Here is a 26670-nt window from a genome sequence, read left to right as displayed (position 1 = left end):
CAATTTTCCAAAGAGTTCTTAGGTGCCTCAGACAAAGGTTCCTTTACTGGGGTTTCAAATAGTTTCAGTCTCCATAAGTCTTTCTCTAACAGATCAGAGAAGGCTAAAATGGGTGTCAGCTTGTTTGAACCTTCCATCTATCTCTTTTCCTTCTGTTGCTCTTTGTAAGGAGGGACTGGATCTTACAATTGCAGCTTCAGATGCAATTCTATTTGCTTGTTTTCACAGCTTTGTATGCTTCGTCAGTAGTGCAGGGATCATACTCAGCTGTCTCAAAATATTTGTTTGGATCACAGAACAAGTCAGTCCCTGACTTGGTGGCTGGATCATCAGTTCATTATTCAGGGGGCTTCTTTTGCTCATCATACCTGGACTATGATCACTACAGATGCAAGTCTTTCAGGCTGGGGAGCTGTTTGGGGGTCTCTGAGAGCACAAGGGATTTGGGTTTCTGGGAAACCGAGGTTGACAATAAATATTCTGTGCTATTTTCAGAGCTTTTCAGATTTGGCCTCTGTTGAAAAAGGAGTCTTAGCGTCATTTCCAATCAGACAATGTCACATCAGTGGCCTATATCATTCATTAGGGGGAGCCCACAGTTCCCTAGCCATGATGTAAGTGCTTTAAGTGTCTCGAATTCCCTCACGGGCAGAAGCCAAATCTGGTCTGATTTCTGCAGTTCATATTCCTGGAGTGAACAACTGGAAAGCAGATTTTCTCAGTTGTCAGTCTTTACATCCAGGGAAATAGTCTCTTCACCAGATGTGTTCAATCAGATTGTGGATCTAGTAGCTTGTTTGTCATTTCAGCTTGCTTATCTGTTTTCCTTCTCTGGTTCTTCTTCCCATAATATTATCAGAGTTATCTGATGTGGTGGTATAGGGGTATAGGGGTTAATAGTTTAGTACTGGTGGTGGGTATGTGGCAGTATAGGGGTTAATAGTTTAGTACTTGCGGTGGGTATGTGGCAATATAGGGATTAATAGTTTAGTACTTGTAGTGGGTATGTGGTGGTATAGGGGTTAATAGTTTAGTACTTGCGGTGGGTATGTGGTGGTATAGGGGTTAATAGTTTAGTACTTGCGGTGGGTATGTGGAGTCATAGGGGTTAATAGGATAGTACTTGCGATGGATATGTGGTGATTTATATCTTTATTAGTGTAGTGTTAGTTTGCAATCGTGGGGTACTTCAGTTTGGTGGTATTAGGATTAATGGTTAGGCACGGTAGTTATATTTCAAAGGATCCTTTTACTATGCATTGCCAATATGGATGGTGATGCTGGGTGTTATCTATAGCCAGCATCTCTGACTAATGGCATGTATAGTAAATGCCTCTCGGTGATGCCCCTATGCCGGGAGCTTGAAATATTTTGACAGGCTCACTTGACATAGCGGCAGATCCCTTGGAATATTTCACCACCTCGTAGCACTTTCGATCATCGGGCCTAAGTGCTATTGCATTGTCTTTTTGTCATGCATTTGTTGATTATGCACATCTATTGTACAGGCGAACCTCAGAGATATTGTGTGTATGGTTCAAGATCACGCAATTCTGTTTTGGTATTTCTGTGATTCTGTTTGAAGTATTATTTCCTCCTAACAACCAATTATTTTTATTTTATCCAAGTAATATCCGATAAAATCACTACTGGATTTTTACTATTTGTGCAATATTATTCCTCTATTTATGAATTATTATAGATCACAACATTTATGAAATTTTTTATATGTTTTATATGCTCTTCATATGTTTTTGTTTGCAATACCTAAATAATCCATATCTGTATGAATTATATTTGAATAAAAGTGTTTTAGATATAGAGTATATAGTCTCTTGAATGTAATGAAAAGTATTAACTGTCAGTTATACAAATTATTTTCTATATTAACTTATTGATTTTATAGCTTAAGTGTCCTCTTATCCATTATATACTTCTTTTTGAATTGTTTATTATTATTATTTAGCCTAATTGGTCTATAATAAGATACTGAAGTAAATTTCTTTGTATCACCTTATTTTAAGGTATCCATTGTCAGTTATATTATTGCTCCATTATCCTATAGCTGGAAGCGCCCTCTTTCTTTTTGTATTAATTAATATGCAATGTAAATATATATGTATATGATTTTATACATATATATTTATGTGTTAATATGTGTATATACACATATTAACACACACACACACACATATATATATATATATATATATATATATATATATATATACATACAGTCATATACAAATATATTAAAAAATGCTGCCCAACGCTGCAATACTTACCCCCTTCGCTTTGCGAGGTTCTGGTGCTATGAATAAGGTTCCCATTGGATGCTTCCCAGCAATGTAAATGCGAGCTTGCATTCACATTGCAATTTACTTGTAATATCAGCTCACATTATCGTTTGCTGGTATTACAAATTGGAGCTCTAATATTGCTTGCATGCAAGTGATATTTAATTTCTAATGACCAATGTGTAGTAAATCTGCTTTCTCAGTCTGTCTCAAGCGGCTCTTTTGTGCAGCAATACGATTCTTCTCTTGTCTTTGAAGTTTTCTCGTATCATCTGAACAATCCAGTCTTGAGAAAGGTCAGTGGAGACCGAAACCGGTTGACTGGATTGTTCAGAAGATACGAGAAAACTTCAAAGACAAGAGAAGAATCGTATTGCTGCACAAAAGAGCCGCTTGAGACAGACTGAGAAAGCAGATTTACTACACATTGGTCATTAGAAATTAACTATACCTCAAGACCAGCGCCATCCATTTCGTTTTGTCCATTTGTTTGCACAGTCCTTTGGGAGAGACTGAGGAAGGGCAGCGGTCATCTTTTTATTCTAACAAGGAGAGTATTGTTTTTTAGCACATTGTGTTGAGCATATCTGTTTTTGTTAACATCTAACTTGTTTGCCACACACATTTTTTGTACACAAGTGATATTTAACACTTGTAATCCCTAAGGCCTAGATTTAGAGTTGGGCGGTAGCCGTGAAAACCAGCGTTAGGAGGCTCCTAACGCTGGTTTTTACCGCCCTCTGGTATTTGGAGTCAGTCAGGAAAGGGTCTAACGCTCACTTTGCAGCCGCGACTTTTCCATACCGCAGATCCCCCTACGCCATTTGCGTATCCTATCTTTTCAATGGGATCTTCATAACGCCGGTATTTAGAGTCGTGGCTGAAGTGAGCATTAGAAATATAACGACAAAACTCCAGCCGCAGAAAAAAGTCAGTAGTTAAGAGCTTTCTGGGCTAATGCCGGTTTATAAAGCTCTTAACTACTGTGCTCTAAAGTACACTTACACCCATAAACTACCTATGTACCCCTAAACTGATTTTTTTAACCCCTAATCTGCCGCTCCGTACACCGCCGCCAGCTACGTTATCCCTATGTACCCCTAATCTGCTGCCCCTAACATCGCCGACCACTATGTTATATGTATTAACCCCTAATCTGCCACCCCTGCTATTGCTGACACCTGCATATTATTATTAACCCCTAATCTGCTGCTCCGTACACCGCCGCAACCTACATTATACCTATGTACCCCTAATCTGCTGCCCCTAACACCGCCGACCCCTATATTATATTTATTAACCCCTAATCTGCCCCCCACAACGTCGCCTCCACCTACCTACAATAATTAACCCCTAATCTGCCGACCGGATCTCGCCGCTACTATAATAAATGTATTAACCCCTAAAGCCAAGTCTAACTCTAACCCTAACACCCCCCTAAGTTAAATATAATTTAAATCTAACTAAATAAATTAACTATTATTAAATAAATTATTCCTATTTAAAGCTAAATACTTACCTGTAAAATAAACCCTAATATAGCTACAATATAAATTATAATTATATTGTAGCTATTTTAGGATTAATATTTATTTTACAGGCAACTTTGTAATTATATTAACCAGGTACGCATTCTATTGGCTGTTCCGATCAGCCAATAGAATGCGAGCTCAATCTGATTGGCTGATCGGATCAGCCAATCGGATTTAACTTGATTCTGATTGGCTGATTCCATCAGCCAATCAGAATTTTCCTACCTTAATTCCGATTGGCTGATAGAATCCTATCAGCCAATCAGAAATCGAGGGACGCCATCTTGGATCACGTCCCTTAAAGGAACCGTCATTCGTCGGGAAGTCGTCGGTGAAGATGGATGTTCCGCGTCGGCGGGATGAACATGGATCCGGAAGAAAGAAGATTGAAGATGCTGCTTGATAGAAGACTTCAGCCGGATCATGGACCTCTTCAGCTCCTGCTTGGATGAAGACTTCAGTCGGATCATGGACATCTTCAGCCCCCCGCTTGGGCTTGGATCAAGACATCGGAGGAGCTCTTCTGGATCGATCGGTGAACCCGGCGTGGTGAAGATAAGGTAGGATGATCTTCAGGGGCTTAGTGTTAGGTTTATTTAAGGGGGGTTTGGGTTAGATTAGGGGTATGTGGGTGGTGGGTTGTAATGTTGGGGGGGTATTGTATGTTTTTTTTTACAGGCAAAAGAGCTGAATTCTTTGGGGCATGCCCCGCAAAGGGCCCTTTTCAGGGCTGGTAAGGTAAAAGAGCTTTGAACTTTTTTAATTTTAGAATAGGGTAGGGCATTTTTTTATTTTGGGGGGCTTTGTTATTTTATTAGGGGGCTTAGAGTAGGTGTAATTAGTTTAAAATTGTTGTAATATTTTTCTAATGTTTGTAAATATTTTTTTATTTTTTGTAACTTAGTTCTTTTTTATTTTTTGTACTTTAGTTAGTTTATTTCATTGTATTTATTTGTAGGTATTGTATTTAATTAATTTATTGATAGTGTAGTGTTAGGTTTAATTGTAACTTAGGTTAGGATTTATTTTACAGGTAATTTTGCAATTATTTTAACTATTTTAGCTATTAAATAGTTCTTAACTATTTAATAGCTATTGTACCTGGTTAAAATAAATACAAAGTTGCCTGTAAAATAAATATTAATCCTAAAATAGCTACAATATAATTATTCGTTATATTGTAGCTATATTAGGGTTTATTTTACAGGTAAGTATTTAGCTTTAAATAGGAATAATTTATTTAATAAGAGTTAATTGATTTCGTTAGATTTAAATTATATTTAACTTAGGGGGGTGTTAGTAGTAGCAGCGAGCTCCGGTCGGCAGATTAGGGGTTAATAATTGAAGTTAGGTGTCGGCGATGTTAGGGAGGGCAGATTAGGGGTTAATACTATTTCGTATAGGGTTATTGAGGCGGGAGTGAGGCGGATTAGGGGTTAATAACTTTATTATAGTAGCGGTGAGATGCGGTCGGCAGATTAGGGGTTAATTATTGTAGGTAGCTGGCGGCGATGTTGTGGGGGGCAGATTAGGGGTTAATAAATATAATATAGGGGTCGGCGGTGTTGGGGCAGCAGATTAGGGGTACATAGGGATAATGTAGGTTGCGGCGGTGTACGGAGCAGCAGATTAGGGGTTATTAATAAAATGCAGGGGTCAGCGATAGCGGCGGCGGCAGAATAGGGGTTAATAAGTGTAAGGTTAGGGGTGTTTAGACTCGGGGTACATGTTAGGGTGTTAGGTGCAGACATAGGAAGTGTTTCCCCATAGTAAACAATGTGGCTGCGTTAGGAGCTGAACGCTGCTTTTTTGCAGGTGTTAGGTTTTTTTTCAGCTCAAACTGCCCCATTGTTTCCTATGGGGGAATCGTGCACAAGCACGTTTTTGAAGCTGGCCGCTTCCGTAAGCACCGCTGGTATTGAGAGTTGAAGTTGCGGTAAATATGCTATACGCTCCTTTTTTGGAGCCTAACGCAGCCCTTCTGTGAACTCTAAATACCAGCGGTATTTAAAAGGTGCGGCCAGAAAAAAGCATGCGTAGCTAACGCACCCCTTTGGCCGCAGAACTCTAAATCTAGCCGTAAGTGTTTAAACTAGCTTTGGGGCAAAGTTCCATCCCTTCTCAGTAATTACAGCCACAGACTGGCTTTTCATCTATTCACTTTCTACAGATATTTACTCATGGAATTTATTTATTTAGCTCTAGCTCTGCTTCACATATTGTTCCATTCCATTGTTTTTCTTTCTATTCAAGTATGTACTAATGATTGTTAAACAAGGCAAAATGTCATTGTGTTTTGTAGGTCTTGTTAATGACACCACTGAGTTATGCCTATCAAAATAAATATGAGGTTGAATACTGAGCAAAATGCCGGGCACTACATTTTTATATTTGTTTAAAAAGGTTTTCTTGTTTTATACTAGTTGTTCCTTATAGACCTATGTAGCTTACAACACCATGTTTATTAAATATAAGATAGGGTGGAAGCCTCTCTTGGGATCAAGCCCAACGCAGCTCAACAGTGCTGGCAATGAGGCACTTGCAATTAATGACACCAGTGTTTGATTCAGCCACAGACAGGCAAACATATGATATCATGGGTTTCTTCCAATACCTCACTTTATTGAGTGTGTGGAGGAGAGAGACATAAAAAGTTACTGTCAAGACAATTTATTAAGTGTATAAATAAAGTGCATAAATAAAAGACTACATTAGCAAAAGATTTACAGATTATTTGTTTGGTTCCTGGAAGCCAGTTTTGTTATTGATATGGTGAATTCATTTAGCCATAGGGGCTTTTTATTGCTTCCACAGTTTTGACAGAATCTCAGGGTGATGCAGAAGTTAACTAGAAACGGTTAATTCCATACCACTATCATCACCACTAAATCATGACTGTGAAATGCCCCTTTACACTCAAATATGAATTAACATCTTTTTTCTAGAACCAAAAATTCACCCACAAAATTATGTACAAAAATGCTGCCTTATTTTCACATAAAACCCACAAGCACTCAAAATGCAATATGGAACTTAGTTTAGGAACAAATAGTCAAAATCTATTAACAGAATTTCACAAATTACAAATCCCTTTTTCTGATTTTATCAAAAGCTTAGAACACTTGTCACACGCCACATTCTCTTGCAGTTAAAGGGATATTGTACACTAGATTTTTCTTTGGATAAATGTGTTGTAGATTATCCATTTATATAGCACATCTGGGGGTGTTTTTGTAAAAATGTATAGTTTTGCTTTTTTTAAAAAAAAAACATTGTGCTGATTTTCAGACTCCTAACCAAGCCCTAAAGATTTATATGTATACTGATGTATACAGACTTTACATTGCTTCTGTTTGTATAATGGGTCTATTCATATGCAGGCGAGGGGGAGGGTCTGCTCTTGGCCCCTTTCAGTGGTTGTTCCAGACTAATCTCATCAACAGTGCTAAATTTGGAGCTTCTAAGTAAGTTTTTAAAAAAGTTTTATACTGGATTTTTAGGTCAGTATTTGTTCATATTATACTTTATAGTAGTGTCTATTAAATTAAAATTGGTGTATAATGTCCATTTAAAGGGCCAAAGGGGGAGACTTTCAACGTTGAAAGAAGTTACTGTATTTATGTGAGCATACAGTCTACACGTCTGATATACAGTTAAAGTTGTGATGTTAAATCAATATTATTCTGAGGTAGGGTTGCCAGCTGGCCTCTACAAAGATACTGGAAAATATATTGGTGACTGGGTATGGTGGTAGGTAAGGTCACACCATAACCCCCTCCCTAAAAAAAAATAATAGTTCTATCTTAGCCCTCTCTCTAGATCCTAGCATGTATATTCTTCACAACTGAGCAGTCATTTTACCCAATGGCTGCCAGTAACATACAAATCAATAATTGTACCTATTTAACTGCTAGTAACACATGTTAACAGTGATTTGACCCCCTTGACTGCCCCCACTTTCTTCTGCTCCATATTTGCAAACATGGGAGGCCTTTTATGTTTAACTAACACAGTCCAGTAGTTTTGTGAAGATTTTACTGGTCAGTCTGCTAAAATACTGGATTCTTCGGTTTAATACTATACACCTTGCAACCCTATTCAGAGGTCTGTAAATGTAATTAAATGAATGTAGATCCTTATAATGGATCCACATGAAACATGTTTAAATCCTTGTGTGAAAAAGGGACGCTGGATTTGTTTGTTATGCATAATATAGCAGGTGTTTTCTGGTGGTAAAAGCTGGGGGCTTGTTCCAGCTTTAGAGGAAAGGTGGAAGCCTCTAAGGACCAAAAATATTATTTAGGCAACTATTTGCAGTCAATGACTCATAAATGCAGACTTTCACAGAAAACTATGTATTTATTTTGTCTCCAAGACACTAACAAAAAAAATCTTGAGTAACAAGGAAACGGATGTTCAGGGTCCAGGATTTACAATGGAATGTGGTGCCAAAATGGCTCCCTTTAGATTAGCTCTTTTAAAAGAATGCTGCATTTTGACTATTGGCGGCAAAAGACAAGAATGAAAATAGCACTGACAGAAAACAGCTTGTGGAATAGGGAAAAGGGAGTGATCAGGGTCTAGTGGACGGATTTACAATGGAAATATTGGTGCCAAAATAGCCCCTTTCACACAATAGCTTTTAAAAGAATATTGTATTTTAAGTATTGACAGCAAAAGGCAACAATGAAAATAGCAGAGGGTTAGTGAAGGGCTACAGTTGGGGTTAATTCCTTGGATCCCAGAAAGCTGCTTACTATTGGTTACTCTGTGAGATTGGGTTATTCGTCCACAGAATGTTTTACAATCCCTTCAGCATTTGCTATGTTTTTCAGTTAATTGAATATCTTTTTTTTTTCTTTCCTAAAGAAGTATGTTTTATAGAACATTTCCATCAGAAGTGATTATACACCCACTAATTTCCATGTCACTTAAATAAAAAAAAAAAACAGATGCACACACCAAATAAATGGTAACATATTAAAAATGAATGTTCCTGTAACTTTAATAAATGTAATTTGTATTATGTTTTACAGACATTATATTTATGGTTCAAGGTGCATTTATCCATTTTGCTTCTGTATGTTTCACTTAGCTATCCATTATTTGTTAAATACTTAAGTCTTAAAGGGACATTCAACACCAGAATTTTTGTTGTTTAAAAAGATAGATAATCCCTTTAATACCCATTCCCCATTTTTGCATAACCAACACAGTTAGAATAATAGACGATTTACCTCTGTAATTACCTTGTATCTATGCCTCAGAAAAATGCCCCCTTATTTCAGTTCTTTAGGCAGACTTGCTTTTTAACCAATCAGTGCTCACTTCTAGGTAACTTCACATGCGTGAGCTCAATATTATCTATATGAAATACATGAACTAGTGGTGGAAAAACTGTCAAAATGCATTCAGATTAGAGGTGACCTTCAAGGACTAAGAAATTAGCATATGAACCTCCAAGGTTTAGCTTTCAACTAAGAATACCAAGAGAATAAAGCAAAATTGGTAATAAATGTAAATTGGAATGTTGTTTAAAATCACACGCCCTATCTGAATCATGAACGTTTATTTTGGACTTGACTGTCCCTTTTAATACATATTATTGTATAAAAAAACATTCCTGGACAGAGTAATTGAATTAGGAAACAGCTTGTCTCCACTCACTATACAGCTGCCTTATCAATATTATACTGTTGACCCTATTTCTTGAATGGAAGACCAGGTTTATGATATTTAACCAAGCTGTATAAACCATTTTTAAATCAATTAAACTTTTTGATTGTCCTAAAACTTAATATGAGATTAAAGAAGAGGCTTTGGGGCCTATTTATGAAAGGCCTGTCGGTCATGATCCGACATTGCGGATCACGTCCGACAGACCTCGCTAAATGCGGAGAGCAATATGTTTTCGGCATTCAGCATTTTACCAGCAGCTCTTGTGAACTGCTGGTGCAACGCCGCCCCCTGCAGATTCACGGCCAATCGGCTGCTAGCAGGGAGGTGTCAATCAACCAGATCGACCGCTGCTTCATAACTGGGGGCCTATTTATGAAAGGCCTGTCGGACATGATCCGACATTGCGGATCACGTCCGACAGACCTCGCTGAATGCGGAGAGCAATGTGTTTTCGGCATTCAGCATTTTACCAGCAGCTCTTGTGAACTGCTGGTGCAACGCCGCCCCCTGCAGATTCACGGCCAATCGGCTGCTAGCAGGGAGGTGTCAATCAACCAGATCGACCGCTGCTTCATAACTGGGGGCCTATTTATGAAAGGCCTGTTGGACATGATCCGACATTGCGGATCACGTCCGACAGACCTCGCTGAATGCGGAGAGCAAAAAATCAAGTTTGTATATAACATAGTGACTTATCTAAAGTGGAGACATCAAACTTGCAGGCAAGTTTGACTTAATCAACTTTTCTGAGGACAAGAACAAAAGAATGCTGCAGGTGAGCCAGGGTGGACCTTTAACTTCTTCCATACAAATAGCTATTTTGAACCAACAATGCTAGAGATCCTCAGCCAGCCCACAGAGATTGACATGATTGATTCTGAATAATATATATATACATAACACACAATGTGAATCCGCCCTCCATGAGCCAACCACCTGAAGGTTCTAGTAAACAATCTTCAATAAAACAGGAACCAGCCAGGATTTTTTCAAAAACAGGGGTAAAAATGTATTGACGTTTCGGGGAGTAAACCTCCCCTTCCTCAGAACATAGAGTGTACAAGCACACTGCACCTTAAATAAGCAAACAAATACAAAAACACCTCCCCCTTCCTGTTCAGAAAGAGCGCCAAAATCACACTACTTCCGGTTCAACATGCATGACCTGGAAGTGCTTAATCAAATTATTCCAGTGTACATATCATAGTAACAATAGTGCCATAAAAAATAAAATAAATGCCCACACACTATGTATACATTCTGTGTCTCTTCATTGTATCCTTAACATATTTTAACATTCTCATCACATATAAACATCATCAACCATAGTGTGCATCATGACGATGTGTGTTTAACCACACCCGGAAGTTAAACAACCACTTGCAGTATACCGTGACTAACATTCTCTGTGCCTTTCTTTTAATTAACATATTAATCAAATGTGGTGCCTTAATGTGATCTAATCCATGTGTCAATAGAGTCATGATCATCGTAATAGACCACGCTCGCATTGTTGATGCCTACCTCCGTGTTCTCCTACGCTTACGTGTCCTGAGACCGCCACCGGAAGATACATCACTTCCGGTTCCGGTCATTACGCGTTACTCACGTTACAATGTCAAGCATGCCGTGTAGTATTAATTTGATATATTTTGATATATTTTGTTTGCTTATTTAAGGTGCAGTGTGCTTGTACACTCTATGTTCTGAGGAAGGGGAGTTTTACTCCCCGAAACGTCAATAAATTTTGACCCCTGTTTTTGAAAAAATCCTGGCTGGTTCCTGTTTTATTGAAGATTATATATATATATATATATATATATATATATATATATATATATATATATATAATGTATGAGACATCTCTACTTTATGTTTATTTTTGTTTATGAAAGAGCTGCTTTTGTTCTTTTACACCACAACCGATTAAGGACCAGGTTACAAGTGGAGCTGTATGCTATATTTAATGCTCCCGCTCGAATGTTAACTCCGCTAGAAGTTAGCAATATATTTTTAATCATTTTTATTAGATGTTGTTATTATGAGTGTAACTGTACTTTGTAATGTAGCTTTGATTTCTTTTATGACACTTTTTTGTTTTGCAAAACAGTTAACCGGCGCTCTGAGGTCAAGCTAACCTGATGCTAGTTAACTTTAATTGCACTCAAGCAATTGCGTTTACTTTCAACTTGTAATACAAGTGCAAAACCCGACGCATGCAAACATCCGCGATACACCATTTTTCGCTTGAGCGTAACTGTTAGCGATCCACTTGAAATTTAGCCCTAAATTGGGCAGATCTTGCAGGAAAATCAGATCTCATTATTCTATCAATCACTTTATATAGACACACATGTTTCCTTATATTATCAATCATCTAGATTACGAGTTTTGCGTTCGTGTTTTAACGCTGAAAAAATGGCCATTTCAGCATTAAAACAGCAACACAGCCATTACGAGTCTTGTCGGTATAGCTGTACCGCAAGCATTTTAGCCTTTAACGCAACGTCAGTCCTGCACTTGAAAAAATGACATTTCTGCATGGGATTTCTATAGTGCTGCCATTACAAGTTTTGCGGTGAGGCTAAAAAGCTTGCGTTCCAGCCTATACCGACACGATTCGTTCCGCAATCTGAGACCAGTAGTTATGAGTCTTATGCAACAAAACTGTTACACAAAACTCATAACTAAAGTATTACAAAGTACACTAACTCCCATAAACAACCTATTAACCCCTAAACTGCTCCCCTCCCGCATCGCAAACACTATTTTAAAGTTATTAACTTCTAATCTGCTGCTCCCGACATCGCCACCACTAATACATTTTATTAACCCCTATTTCCCCGCACACCAATATCGCCCACACTATAATAAAGATATCAACCCCTATTCCGCCGCTCCCCGACATCGCCGCCACTAAATAAAGTTATTAACCCCTAAACCTCTGGCCTCCCACATCACTACCACTAAATAAACCTATTAACCCCTAAACCCCCAAATTGCCAAAAACTAAATTAAACTATTAACCCCTAAACCTAAAAACCCCCTAACTTTAAATTAAAATTACAATATCCCTATCTTAAAATAAATAAATTTAAACTATAAATGAAACTAAAATTACTATTATACTAAAATTAAAATAACTACAAATTAAATAAATTAAATTACACATTAAAAAAACAACCCTACTAAATAAAATTAAATCTACAATTACAAAAAATAAAATAATACTAAAGTACAAAAAATAACAAACACTAAATTACGAAAAATAACAAACGAAATTATCCAAAATAAAAACAATTACACCTAATCTATTAGCCCTATAAAATTTAAAAAGCCCCCCAAAATAAAAATAAAAACCTAGCCTACAATAAACTACCAATAGCCCTTAAAAGGGCCTTTTGTAGGACATTGCCCTAAAGAAATCAGCACTTTTCCATGTAAAAAAATACAAAGACCCCCAACAGTAAAACCCACCACCCAACCAACCCCTCAAAATAAAAAAACTAACTCTAAAAAAAAACCTAAGCTACCCATTGCCCTGAAAAGGGCATTTGTATGGGCATTTTACTGTTGGGGGTCTTTGTATTTTTTTTTACAGGGAAAAGAGCTGATTTATTTAGGGCAATGCCCTACAAAAGGCCCTTTTAAGGGCTATTGGTAGTTTATTGTATGTTAGGGTTTTTTTTTATTTTGGGGGGCTTTTTAATTTTTTTAGGGCTATTAGATTAGGTGTAATTGTTTTTATTTTGGATAATTTTGTTTGTTATTTTTCGTAATTTAGTGTTTGTTATTTTTTGTACTTTAGTAATTTTTATTTTTTGTAATTGTAAATTTAATTTTATTTAGTAGGGTTATTTTTTTTAATTTGTAATTTTATTTATTTAGTTGATAGAGGTTAATAGGTTTATTTAGTGGTGGTGATGTGGAAGGCCAGAGGTTTAGGGCTTAATAACTTTATTTAGTGGCGGTGATGTCGGGGAGCGGCGGAATAGGGGTTAATATCTTTATTATACTGGCGGCGATATCGGGAGCGGCAGATTAGGGGTTAATAACTTTATTTCGGTGGCGGCGATGTCGGGAGCGGCAAATTAGGGGTTAATACATTTATGTAGGTGTCGGCGACGTTGTGGCGGCAGATTAGGGGTGTTTAGACTTGGGGTTTATGTTAGGGTGTTAGGTTTAAACATAACTTTTTTTCCCCCATAGACAGCAATGGGGTTGCGTTACGGAGCTTTTCATTCCGCGATCACAGGTGTTAGGTTTTTTTCTAACACTCTCTTCCCATTGATGTCTATGGGGAAAGTGTGCACAAGCACGTCAAAGCAGCGCTTGTATTTTGTGCGGTATGGAGCTTAGTGCAACCATATAGCACACACAACACAGCTTTTCAAAAACTCGTAATGGTAGCGCTATGGAGGGTGAAATAACTCAACTTTTGTTGCATTCATTTCATACCCTCTATAATACAAAACTTGTAATCTAGATGAATGTTTGTATATCAAAATCCAATATGTAGAGAGAACAACTATATATTAAAATTTTATTACCGATCTCTGGGAGTTTAATTTCTTCTGCTGGCTGTGTTTGCATAGCTTTTCTGTAGCCAGTACTTAAGTATTACAATTTTAGTATAGGTGGAGTTAGTGCAGGCAAATCAGCTATTTAACTTGTCAAAATAAAGGTAAAGGAAATATTTGAAACAATTTAATACTCTCCGTCAGGTAAAATGGATAATTGGGAACATATTAAAGGGCAGAAAATTTTACAGTACACTGTTCCTGTAATGATAAATTATCATAGTGTGTGAGGATATAATAACTATCTGCTCTCAGAGCATAAATTTAAACTATTTTTTAGTAAATGGTGGTTGTTCCTTATCAAAACTATCTATGACCCTGTAATATGGCGTTGTACTATGTATTTTACGTTTATAATACAGTAGCTTTTCTTAAGCTATTTAAATGTATATACTAGATTTGTTCTGCTTTATGAAATAAACCACCTTGTCTTTCCATAGCTCACAGTTAGGCTGGAGTTGGTCTCTATGGGCCACATTCTGCTCATTGATAAGACTGACTGATTGGCTACATGACTACTTTACTTTACTATGGGGGTTCCTTACGACAAAGCTCAATGAACAATGTAACTGTCCTGGCATTTTCTTATCATTTAATAAAAATTGAGATTTATTTTTTTTTGTAGTGAGTCAAGTAGTGTGAAAATAAAGAGTAATGTTTTATATGCACAATTTGATGTTTTAAGCTAATATAAAAGTGCTGCATCTGATGGTCAGAAAATGAAGGGTGTATTCTCCTTCAGTGTTGTTAATTTAGTCATCATAAGGAAGGAAATTGTGGGAAAGTAGTGTGTAACATTAAAAAAAAAAAAATGATGTACTTAACTCAGCTGAAAGTAATACAGATATTTTTTTTACTTCTGCAGCTCCAATTCCAGTTACCTGTTCAATGAGGGCCCTGGATTTAAGAAGAGAGTCTGCCCAGATCTTGTGCCCACCTGGGTGTCTTCAGCAGCAGCTTTCAGTGTATGGGCATGATGTATATGCAGCTGTGTCCAGCATCTGTGGAGCAGCCATACACAGGTATTCTCAAATACATGACCATGAAATCTTCATAGACAAACATTGGCAGTATAATAGGTCATACTGACCCAATGACTTTAAATGTCATAGAATGCCACCTTTTCTAGTTCATTGCGTTTCTGCCCTACTAGATCTGCCCCAGTCAACTGTAAGTGCTAATTATGTAAAGTGGAAGCATTAAAGACCAAAAACAGCCCAGTCACAAATCAGTAGACTGCGCAAACTCATAGAGCATTGTTGCCGAGTGCTGTATTACATATTGCATAAAAATCATCTATCATCTGGTGCATCACACACTACAGAGTTTGAAACTGTCAATAGAAGCAACATCAGCACTAGAACTGTGCATTGGGAGCATCACGAATTGGGTGTCCATGCCCGAGCAGCTGTACACAAGTCTCACATAAACATGCACATTGCACAATGCCAAGCGTCAGCTGAAGTGGTGTAAAGCACGCTGCCACTGGACTCTGGAGCAGTGGAAATGTATTCTCTGGAGTGATGAATCACACTTTACTATCTGACAGTCTGATGGAAGAATCTGGGAGTGATGGATGCCAGGAGAATGCTACCTATCCAAATGCATAGTGGCTACTGTAAAGTTTGGTGGAGGAAGGGCAATGGGCTGGGGGTTGTTTTTCAGGGTTTGGGCTAGGCCCTATAGATCCAGTGAAGGGTCATCTTAATGCCACAGGATACAAAAACATTTTAGACAATTGGGTGTTTTCAACTTTGTGGCAACAGCTTTGGGAAGGCTTGTTCCTGTTCCAGCATGAATGTTCCCCTGTGCATGACATGAAGACCATTAAGACATGGTTTGATGAGTCTGGTGTAGACAAACTCAAGTGACCTGCATAGAGCCCTGACCTCAACCCCATTAAACCCTTTGGGATGAATTAGAATGCTGATTGAAAGCTATACCTTACATCCAACAACAGTGCTTGACCTCACAAATGTTATTTTGCTTGAATGGGTACAAATTACCACAGACACATTGCAAAATCTTGTGAAAAGCCTTCCTAGATTATTATTATTATTATGTCTGAAAAAAAATACTGTAAACAAGTTTGAAAAGATCTGTCTTGTGTAGATACAGTAAGAAAATCTTTCTTGGTTTGCAAGGAACCTATTCGGTGGTGTATGATACAGCACTGTCTGTAGATTGGAAGTCTAAGGCAGTCATTTGGGTTGGTTATCTCTTTTTCTTTCTTTGCAGAGGGGTGATCCCCAGCAACGGTGGATCAGTAACCCTACAGAGACTTCCAGGGGAGGAAAATTACCCAGCAGTATATGCGAAAGGTGTACAGTCCCAAGCTCTAAGAAAGTGGTCATCATCATTTTCCGTTTCCAGTAAGTAGCTTGGAGGAGATGAGGAAAGTGAAGCAGTGGATTGCAAAGAAGAAGTGTAGCTGTGATGACTATGTAGTAAGAGATGAGGAGTCATTGATGCAAGTTTACTTAATAGCTGTATCATTAGCTAGAACACTACTTTATACTTTTACAACTATACATTTAGACATTTAGAAAATGGCATTCAAGTAAAACTGATAAAGATATGAAATATTAAATAAATAACAAACTGTCAAGAGAAGATCATAGTCCAGTGACGTGTCCCAAAAGAACTTACAGTATTGAAGTATAATGGATGATATTCCCTATGTAAGACCGTAATGGGTACTCATCTAATATAGCAGCATAATGGAATAATATATTGTCATAATAAAGCAGTTTCTAATGATAAATTGGGTGAAATGTAAGTTATCCTACAAAGGGTTTACAATCTATTGGATTACTTGGTGACCCAGCTAAAGGAGTACGCAGTCTAATAGTCAAATGGATAAATATGTATAAATAAGTATTACGGTATTAAAAAAGATTCTAAATTTATATTTTCTGTGTATAAAATGGTGAACCTGATTACAAACATTTCTAGTTTAGTTAGAATTATTAAATATGGAATAGCTGTAATCTTTTTTTCTAGGGACATTAACATTATAATATTGTTTGATAGTTATGACATGTATGCTACCGATATATATGAGACTCTGCACTGTTTTCTGAGCTATGGACCTTTATTAAGAGAAACATACACTTAAAGTACCACTAAATACAGTATAATTGCATAATCAACAAATGCATAATAAAAATACAATGCAAAAGCACTTCTGAATTTCAAATGAGTAGTAGATTTTTTTTCTGATAAATTTTAGTCATTCTTATTTTCCGTCAACCTTTATCATGTGATAGCCATAAGTCAATCACAAAATGCATATACATATATACGGTGAATTCTTGCAGATGTTCAGTAGGAGCTGGTGCCTCAGAAAGTGTGCATATTTAAATATTGTGCACATTCTGATAATGGAAAGATTTTAAAATGATGTGCTCTATCTGAATAATGAAAGTTTAATTTTGACTTTAGTGCCAATTTAATTCCATAAAGTCTGGTAAACTCACTTATAGATTAGACAAATCATGTAACTGCTTCACAATTGTCCCTATTTGTGTTCTCTTAATTCCTAATTCTTTTACTGATTAAGCTCTGTACCCTTACATACATGGCACAATCAATGGGTTATGTAATGTTTTTTGTGTGCCTTTTCCTCTGCATTTTCTCTTATTAGTAAGTTCTTTTTAAACCAACAAGAGGAGAACCAGACTGAATTGGGGGAGTTTTTCTGCATATAATGACAATATCTAGATGAATGCTCGACCTTCAAATTTGCATTCTAAGACTGCCTTTAAGCACGTTGTATCTCCTTTACAGAAACCAGACCCCGCGGACAGGAAGTCTCTGGAAAACCTGTTACCACCTCAGGTAAATGCAATCATTTCTACTTCATTCTGCTAGTAGCTAGTGATATAACGTCTAATCTATCCCTGGATTTATAACAATCCATTGAAGAAGGTGGTGTACAGTGAATTGCACAGGCTTTCAATTTTGACAGCATTCAAAATCATTAGAAAACTAAATTTATGCTTACCTGATAAATTAATTTCTTTCATGGTGGTGAGAGTCCATGACTCCACTAGGAGGATGCAAAGATTCCCCAAATCTCCAATAGTTCTCAATCCCTCCCACCTCCCTGGTTAGCCAGTCTTACGCATAGCCAACCAAGAAGTAGTAGGAAGGAAAGAGCAGGAAAAATTAAGTTCAAGACTAGAACTGCCACACAAAAAAATTAAAATAAGTAAAATAAATTAAAATGGGCGGATCTCGTGGACTCTCACCCCCATGAAAGAAATGAATTTATCAGGTAAGCATAAAACACAATTTATGCTCACCTGATACATTCATTTATTTCAAGGTGTTGAGAGTCCCCAAGTCCATCACTCCTGGGATTCAACTCCTGACCACTAGGAGAAGGCAAAGATTTCAAAAAACTCAAAGAGAATTCTATCTCTCCTATCTAGCCACTCTGATGTATAGCCAAGTAAGGAGAATTAGAAAGCTAGGAAAGGACAGGGAATTGAGGTGCAAAACTAGAACTGCTACCAGAAAAAAAGTAACAATTAAAATAAATAAGGTGGCAATTGTGGACTCTCACCAATTCAAAATAAATTAATTTATCAGATAAGCATACATTTTGCTTTGTTTCATAAGGTGGTGAGAGTCCACGAGTTCATCACTCCCGTAAACTAATACCAAAGCTGTGGAGTCCACGAGTAATGAGGGTGGGATACAATTTTTTTTGAGAAGGCATGCCCCTAATTTCCAGACACTGCTGCCTGGAGAACTTTCCTACCAAAAGCTACTTCCAAAGAAGCAAAAACATCAAAGTGGTAGAATTTAGTAAAGGTTGCTGCTCTGCAAATTTGTTCTTTAGAAGCCTCATTTTAAATGCAGAGGAAGCATAAACTGATCTGGTAGAGAAAGCAGAAAAATTCTTTGAGAGAGACATTCCTACTCCAAGGAAGCCTTTTGGAATAAAACCCTTAACTAAGAAGCAAAAGTAATGTCTGTGACCTTTAGACTTTTTAGAGGACCTAAGAATAGAATGGACATACTAGAGGATTGCCTAAAATCCTTTGTAGCCTCAACTACATCCAAATTATGAAGAAGAAGCTCTTTAGAATTCTTATGATTTAGATAAAGTGAAGGAACCACAATTTCTCTATTGATGTCGTTAAAAGATACTTCCTTTGGCAAGAAATCAAATTTGGTTCTTAAAACAGATAATGAGAATAACAAAGAAAAAGCAGACAATACAGAGACTCATCTGGCTGAAGAGATCGCTAAAAGAAACAATACACAGGCTTTAATCTGACTAAAGCTTGAAAAAAAATACTGGACATCAGGAAGTTTAGCAATTTTTCTATGGCACAGAACTGAAAGAACTGAAATTTGACTCTTGTAGACCCTAGCAGATAAAACCTTGTCTAAAACTTTTTATAAAAATTGCAAAATTTTGGGAATTCTGAAAGAATGCTAATTAAAACTCTGGTTGTCCCACCAAGAAAGAAAATGTTTCAATACTTGTGTGATATATTTTCCTTGTGGCAGGTTTCCTGCCCTGGATTGAAGTATTTACAACAGCATCAGAGAAACCTGACTGTTTTAAAATTAAGTGTTCAATCTTCAAGCCATCAAGTTGAGAGAGTCAAGATCTTTTTTTATTTGAAACTTTTTATTGAGGTCTTTCACATTAAAAGAAATATGCTTACATGAGAGTATACAGGTAATGAAAATGAAGGATGGAGGGTTTACCTAGTAAGTAAACAAAAACAGAAAAAATGCAGACAAGTCCTCTCTATCAGAACAGACCATCTCTGGAGAGCTCCTAAAATTGCACTGAATTTAACACGTTTTCACCTCTTAGCCAATAGCCGTGCGGTAAATCCGGCTCCAATGGGCGCCAAGCCGAATTTACCGCACGGCTATTGACTAAGATGTGAAAACGTCACCTCTTAGCCAAATATTTTTTTTGTCGTGGGCTTCTGTACAAGGCAAAAACGGCTTTCGATTGAATCAAATAAAGGAGCCTTTCTACATGAAGTATCTTATACTTCATGAATAAAAGTGCCCTTTATTTGTTTCAATAGAAAATCCTAGCATTTGTAAAACGCTAGGATTTACTTTCACTTTAACAGCAGGTATGGAAATTGCTAATTAACTTTTCTTCAGCAAGATTAGGATCTTGAACTCCTTACCTACATAAAACTTACTTTAGCAATACACAAAGGTGTTTCAGTTTGAACATAAAAGAGGATGAATCTGGGACTTAATTATCAGAAAAATATTCACTTTCAGAAGGACCTTAGGTATCAGAATCTGAATAATTGAGAGGCTTTTTAGCCGATCTAACCTTTAAAGATTCAGAATGGGAAGATAAGTGCACAATTTGTTGATTGTCAGATATTTTGTGCATACTTTGAGAATGCAGAGCTGTCAACATTTTAAAAACAGTTGAGCGCACAAAATATTTAAAACTATCTTTTAAAAAGCAAACAGAGGGAGACTCTTTTAGCTGCAAAAGCATACAAGCATTGCAAAGTTAAAGGGACATTGTACACTAGATTTTTCTTTGCATAAAGGTTTTTTAGTAACAGTGTGCTGATTTTCAGACTCTTAATCAAAATGTCAGATGTAGACCCAGATCTACAGAGTCCTGCTGCTCAGCTTTGGAATCTGTCTTTTCATATGCAGGGAAGGGGGAAGGGAAGAGTGTCTGCTCTTCCTGATTTCCCAGTCCCTTTTATTGGGTGTCACAGCCTAACCTCATCAACAGTGCTAAACTTTAAGCTTCTAAGTATGTTTTTAAAAGGTTTTATACTGGATTTTTTACATCAATATCTGTGCATATTTTAATTTATAGTAGTGTCAGTTTTAAAACACCACAGAAATGAGATCTGAACAATAAGCAGAATAATAAACACAACAATTCAGGGATCTTTATGGAGAACCTCGCAGTAAAAAAAAAGGACAGGATTTGAGACAAAAATGTTTTGATGAAAATGCACTTAAAATATTAAATATATAATAATAATGAAAAATGGACCCTTGTCGCTTGGTTGGAATCTAGAAGGAAAATGTACCCCCTAGCAGCTGTGTACATTCACCATGTAACTCAACACTCGTGCATGCATAGCAAGAGGCAGAAATTAGCATAGTAATAAAATTAACCCCCACACTGACGAAATTCCTCACAGAAATTTTTGCAGCTTCCAGTAATTATGCATGAAACAGAAAAGCACGCTAATCCATGTCAGCAGCGTGAACAAATAAAAAAACTGTAGCTTCCAGCAAGTGTAGAAGCTGCCATAAAGTAAAATCTATTAAATCAAAATTGCCAAATAAGAAATAAGATCAAATAAATAATAATTATAAACTGTCACTAATCACAGGTTCCACAGTGTATAAGGATTTCCAAAAAAAATGTTGAAAGTCATATACAGACTAAAGTATATGTGTGGTGTAAACTGTCTAATACATTTGTCCCCTGGTTATGAAGTACTGTGCCAGTAGAAAGCCCATCCAGTGCTGTGTATGTTCCAGCAGAGGATGACTGTAAGGAATATCTCGATGACCCAACATGAGAAGGCTAAGGGACCAGTCCCCGCTATACCTGTGGCAGACTTGTGACTAACTACTCAACTGGAAGTAATTGTGTACCACCCTATACTCTGATCTTCGCTCTGTCCTTCAGTAGCAGCTCTCTGAGGGAAAAATGGACCCCTCTCAACAAAGAGTCAGGAGCACACCACTTCTTTACCAACTTCCTAGGAAGCAAAGATTAGACTGGCTAACCAGATAGGTGGGAGGCATTAAGTACTTTTGAAGTTTTGGGGAATTTTGCCTCCTCCTAGTGGCCAGGAGTTGAATCCCAGGAGTAATGGACTTGTGGACTCTCACCACCTTATGAAAGAAATCCTTTTTTATATATTAAAATTATTGTGCATGTTCACTTACTAATAAATACAATTATTTCTTGAGTTAATAAAAACAAAAGTTAAAACAAATATCTCACACTAAATCACACTTAATATATATTGTTATATTGTTAACAAATTAAACATGATCAGTTAACTACTTTAATGCTCATAAAGGAATAGATTACAAGTGGAGTGAATTTGCCCGTTTACGGGCGCACGTTAAATAACCAGCCATTACAAGTCATCACACATTATAGTGTTTAACCACTGCAAAACAATGCACGGCTGGGACCTAAATGAACACATCTGTTGAGGAAATGAAAAGAGGCATATGTGAATAGCCACTAATTACCAGCTATCTATGCATTACTGATCCTGAGACTACCTACGTATTCTTTTAGGTATTCCGAAAGAATTAAAGAAATTCAACAATAAAATTAAATTGAAAAGTATCTTAAAATGTAGTGCTCTTTCTGAACCATAAAAATGTCATTTTGACTTTTATGTCCCCTTAATTGGACCTTTCATGAACTGCATTCAAACCACATTTGGCTGGGTATCTTTGGCTCCTTTCTAGATCCATGTCTGGATTTGTCTGAATCCCCCCTTTCCCTAAAAAGCAAAAAAGCTTGAGTAAAGCCCTTTTACTTATTTTTAGTGCATTTACCCAATCTGTGTAGAAAGAAAAAAAAAAAAAAGTTGTCATGCTGCTTAAAGGGGACAGTAAAGTCAAAGTCATAATTAGACATGCATGATTTAGACAGAGCATACAATTTTAAACAACTTTTCAATTTACTTCTATGATTTAATTTTCTTCCTTCTATTGTTATCATTTGCTTAAAGGTTTATCTAGGAAAGATCAGGAGCAGCAAAGAACCTAGGTTTTAGCAGCTGATTGGCGGTTGCATATATAGAAACCAGTAGTGCATTGCTGCTCCTTCAACAAATTAAACCAAGAGAATGAAGCAAATTTGATATCTATCTGAATCATGAAACAAAAATTTTGTGCATTTAATGAATTAGAGTGCTACAGAAAAAGCGCAAAAACACATTGGATATGATGTTTTCAAAGGGCAAACTCAAATGTGTTGAAATTTAGATTATTCGCCTTTAGATTGTAAGCGTGAGAGCCTCTAACTGTAGCTTGATATAAAAGTGCATCTACAACTACTCAAGGGCTCTCCTATTGTTTCTCATGTACATTGTGTAGTCTCATAAGTTTTTGTTGTATTGTTCCTTTGTTATTGTAATGTACCTTTGTATAGCATTGCGTAAAATATTGGCGCTTTATAAATTAAAAATAATAATAATAATTAAAATCCAAGTCAATGAAATCCAAAAAATATTTATGCAATAATTTTACTAACTTCCTTAGTCAATTAATTTTAAAGTGACATTGCAGTTATATTTTTCTATCTTTAGTAGATGATCAACATTGAAAACATTGATACTGAAAAAAGAGTGAAGTAAAAGCCAATTAAGGGCCAGATTACAAGTGGAGCACTAATTTATCGCGTGCCCGCAAATGGCAATAACCAGGAATTACAAGTGGCTGGTTATTGCTACCGCAAACTCGAGGTAGCAATTAGCACTTTTAAAACATTAACCAGAGGTCAGACCTCTGGTTAATTTTTTTTAAGTGCCCCAATTGGCCCCAAGTTAAAGTATACTCTAGTTTTTTATTTTAAAAGCATGTATAATTTTTTTAATGAAAAAAAAACTGCACTATGCAGTTCTTGGGGGCTTCCACGAAAGTGATATTTGCGCTCAACTTAGTAATACAGTATTACAAGTGTGAGGTGCAATGCGAACATTAGGAAGCTTTGCGCTCATGATACAGCGCTGCCATAGGCTCCAATGGGAGCCTCGCTCTCATGCTGTCAGACACGGTAAGTTGTGCAGTGATGGGCAGCAAATATAAATATGTATATGAATAAATACATATATATTTGTGTGTTAATATTATTATTATTACCGGTTATTTGTAGAGCGCCAACAGATTCCGCAGCATTAATGTATAAACACATAAATATATACTGTATGTATTTAAGCATATATATTTATAGGGAACACACAGTTCCCATAGACCGCAATGTAAAAGCACTTTTCAGTGCTATTTTTTTTTTCTAACACCCCACACAGCTGCCGTCTTAAACCCCTACAAACTGCTTCATGCAGTTTTAAAAAAAATTAAAATAATGCTACAATTTTTTATTTTATAAAATAACTTCACACTGTATTTTGGGGGCAATTGGGACACATTTAGAAAAATAACAAGAGATCTGATCAATTAGTGCTCCACTTGTAATCTGGCCCTCTGTCTTTGAAGGGCTATTTAAATGCAAACAATGATATGTGCTAATTCATTACAACAAGTGTTACTGATCCTATAACACCAGGATTGAGATTACATATGCGGTGTCGCCTGCAAAAGTCGGCATCGCCAGTTTTTAGTCCGGTATTGCTATAACATATAAGGGGCTGCATATAAATGCAACAAGTATATTTCACCTGTCGCCCGCTAGAAATTTTACTCCATTTTCACCTTGCCACACATAGGCAGGCGCAACAAGCCTTGAGCTGAATATATAAGTACCGTAACTCCCTGGAAGTTCTAACACCTAACGCATGTGCAATCTCTACCTGTCAACCGCCATACCCCACAGAAATAACTAAATAAAATCTATTAACCCCTAATCCGCCAACCCCCACATCGTAAAGTATCTAATCAACCTATTAACTCTTAAACCTCCAACCTCCCACAACGCAATAAACCTGATTACACTATTAACCCCTAAACCGCCAACCCCCCACATCACAATAAACCTAATTAACCTATTAACTCCTAAACCGTCAACCTCCCACAATGCAAAAAAACTAATTACACTATCAACCCCTAAACTGCCAGCCCCCGCAACGCAAATAATTTAATTACTAAGCCCCCTACCTAACACCCCCTAAATTAACCCCGATTACATAAAATAAAAAAGACTAAGTTACAATTAAAATAAAAGACCTAACATTACTCTAAAAAATGAACATTAAAGGGACACTGAACCCAATTTTTTTCTTTTGTGATTCAGATAGAGCATGCAATTTTAAGCAACATTTTAATTTACATCTATTATCAATTTTTCTTTGTTCTCTTGCTTTCTTTATTTGAAAAAGAAGCCATTTAAGCTATTTTTTGGTTCAGAACCATGGAAAGCACTTGTTTATTGGTGGGTGAATTTATCCACCAATCGGCAAGAACAACCCAGTTTGTTCACCAAAAATGGGCCGGCATCCTTACATTCTTGCATTTCAAATAAAGATACCAAGAGAATGAAGACAATTTGATAATAGGAGTCAATTAAAAAGTTGCTTAAAATTGCATGCTCTATCTGAATCACAAAAGAAAAAAATTGGGTTCAGTGTCTCTTTAAAAAAAGTCTAAAAATACAGAAAAAAATAAACCAAATTATCAAAAATAGAAAAATTAAACCTAATCGAATACCCCTATGAAAATAAAAAAGCCCCCACAAAATAAAAACACCCCCTAATCTAAACTAAACTACCAATAGCCCTTAAAAGGGCATTTTGTAGATTAGGGGGTGTTTTTATTTTCATAGGGGTATTATATTAGATTTAATTTTTTTAATTTTGATAATTTGGTTTATTTTTTCTGTACTTTTAGACTTTTTTATTTTTTGTAATTTTAGATGTATTTATTTTAATTTAATATGTTTTTTGTGGAATGTTATTTTTTTTAATTAAATTTTAACTTTATTTTTTTAGTTTATCTCATTGGGGTTAATTTAGGGGTTCTTAGGTTAGGGGGCTTAGTGATAAATTTAGTTATTTGCGTTGTGGGGGTTGGCAGTTTAGGGGTTAATAGTGTAATTAGGTATACTGCATTGTGGGGGATGGCGGTTTAGGGGTTAATACATTTATGAGGTAGATTGCAATGTGGGTGAATGGCAGATTAGGGGTTAATAGTTTATTTAGGTATATTGCGTTGTGGGGGGTGGCGGTTTAGGGGTTAATCACTTTTCGTTTTAGTTGCGATGTTAGGAATGGCGGATTAGGGGTTAATAGTTTTTTAAGGTTTAGTGCGTTGTGGGGGTGGCGGTTTAGAGGTTAATACATGTATTAGTATTTGCGATGTGGGGTGATGGCGTATATAGGGTTTTTTACATGTCAGGTTTATTTTTTGGAAGGCAGGTTAGACTTTTACAGGCGATGTAGGATTTTTTTGTGTTTTTATTACGCGCCGGAAGTTTCTAAACTGCCGTAAGTCACTGGCGACTCCAGAAATGTGTATTTCCGCACATTTCTGGACATCACCAGTTTATCCGACTTACGGCAGTTTATGAACTGCCGCCGTGGTTTATGTGATTCGCCAATGTGTGAGGAGAATTTACGGGGGACGCGGGTTTCAGCAGTTGCACTGAAACCTGCGCCGCATATGTAATCTTGCCCCAGATGTTTAAGCTCCAAGGGGTCAATTTATTAATGTGCGTACGGACATGATACAATATAGAGTATCATGTCTGCTGCACATTGATAAATGCCGACAGCAGGGGGTGTCAATCAACCCGATCGTATTCGATCGGGTTGATTTCTGTCCGCTGCCCCAGAGCAGGCGGACAGGTTATGGAGCAGCTTCATAACTTCCGTTTCCGGCAAGCCTTCACGGGGCATCAAG

The 26670-nt window shown here is 36.8% G+C and overlaps 1 protein-coding gene across 1 annotated transcript in view; it reads left to right on the top strand.

Annotated features, from left to right (window-relative positions):
- The window catches only part of COCH (cochlin), a 128141-nt gene that overhangs the window by 27929 nt on the left and 73542 nt on the right, over positions 1-26670 (top strand). Inside the window, exons 4-7 of the mRNA XM_053711869.1 lie at positions 14954-15110; positions 16327-16460; positions 17878-17915; positions 26605-26662. Coding sequence (XP_053567844.1) covers positions 14954-15110; positions 16327-16460; positions 17878-17915; positions 26605-26662 — 387 coding nt within the window. The remainder of the gene's footprint in view (positions 1-14953; positions 15111-16326; positions 16461-17877; positions 17916-26604; positions 26663-26670) is intronic.

The sequence above is a fragment of the Bombina bombina genome, chromosome 1 (genome assembly GCF_027579735.1).
Source record: "Bombina bombina isolate aBomBom1 chromosome 1, aBomBom1.pri, whole genome shotgun sequence".
Lineage (NCBI taxonomy): Eukaryota > Metazoa > Chordata > Amphibia > Anura > Bombinatoridae > Bombina > Bombina bombina.
Note: the sequence above shows the minus strand (reverse complement) of the source record. Positions and strands in the feature narration are given on the sequence as shown.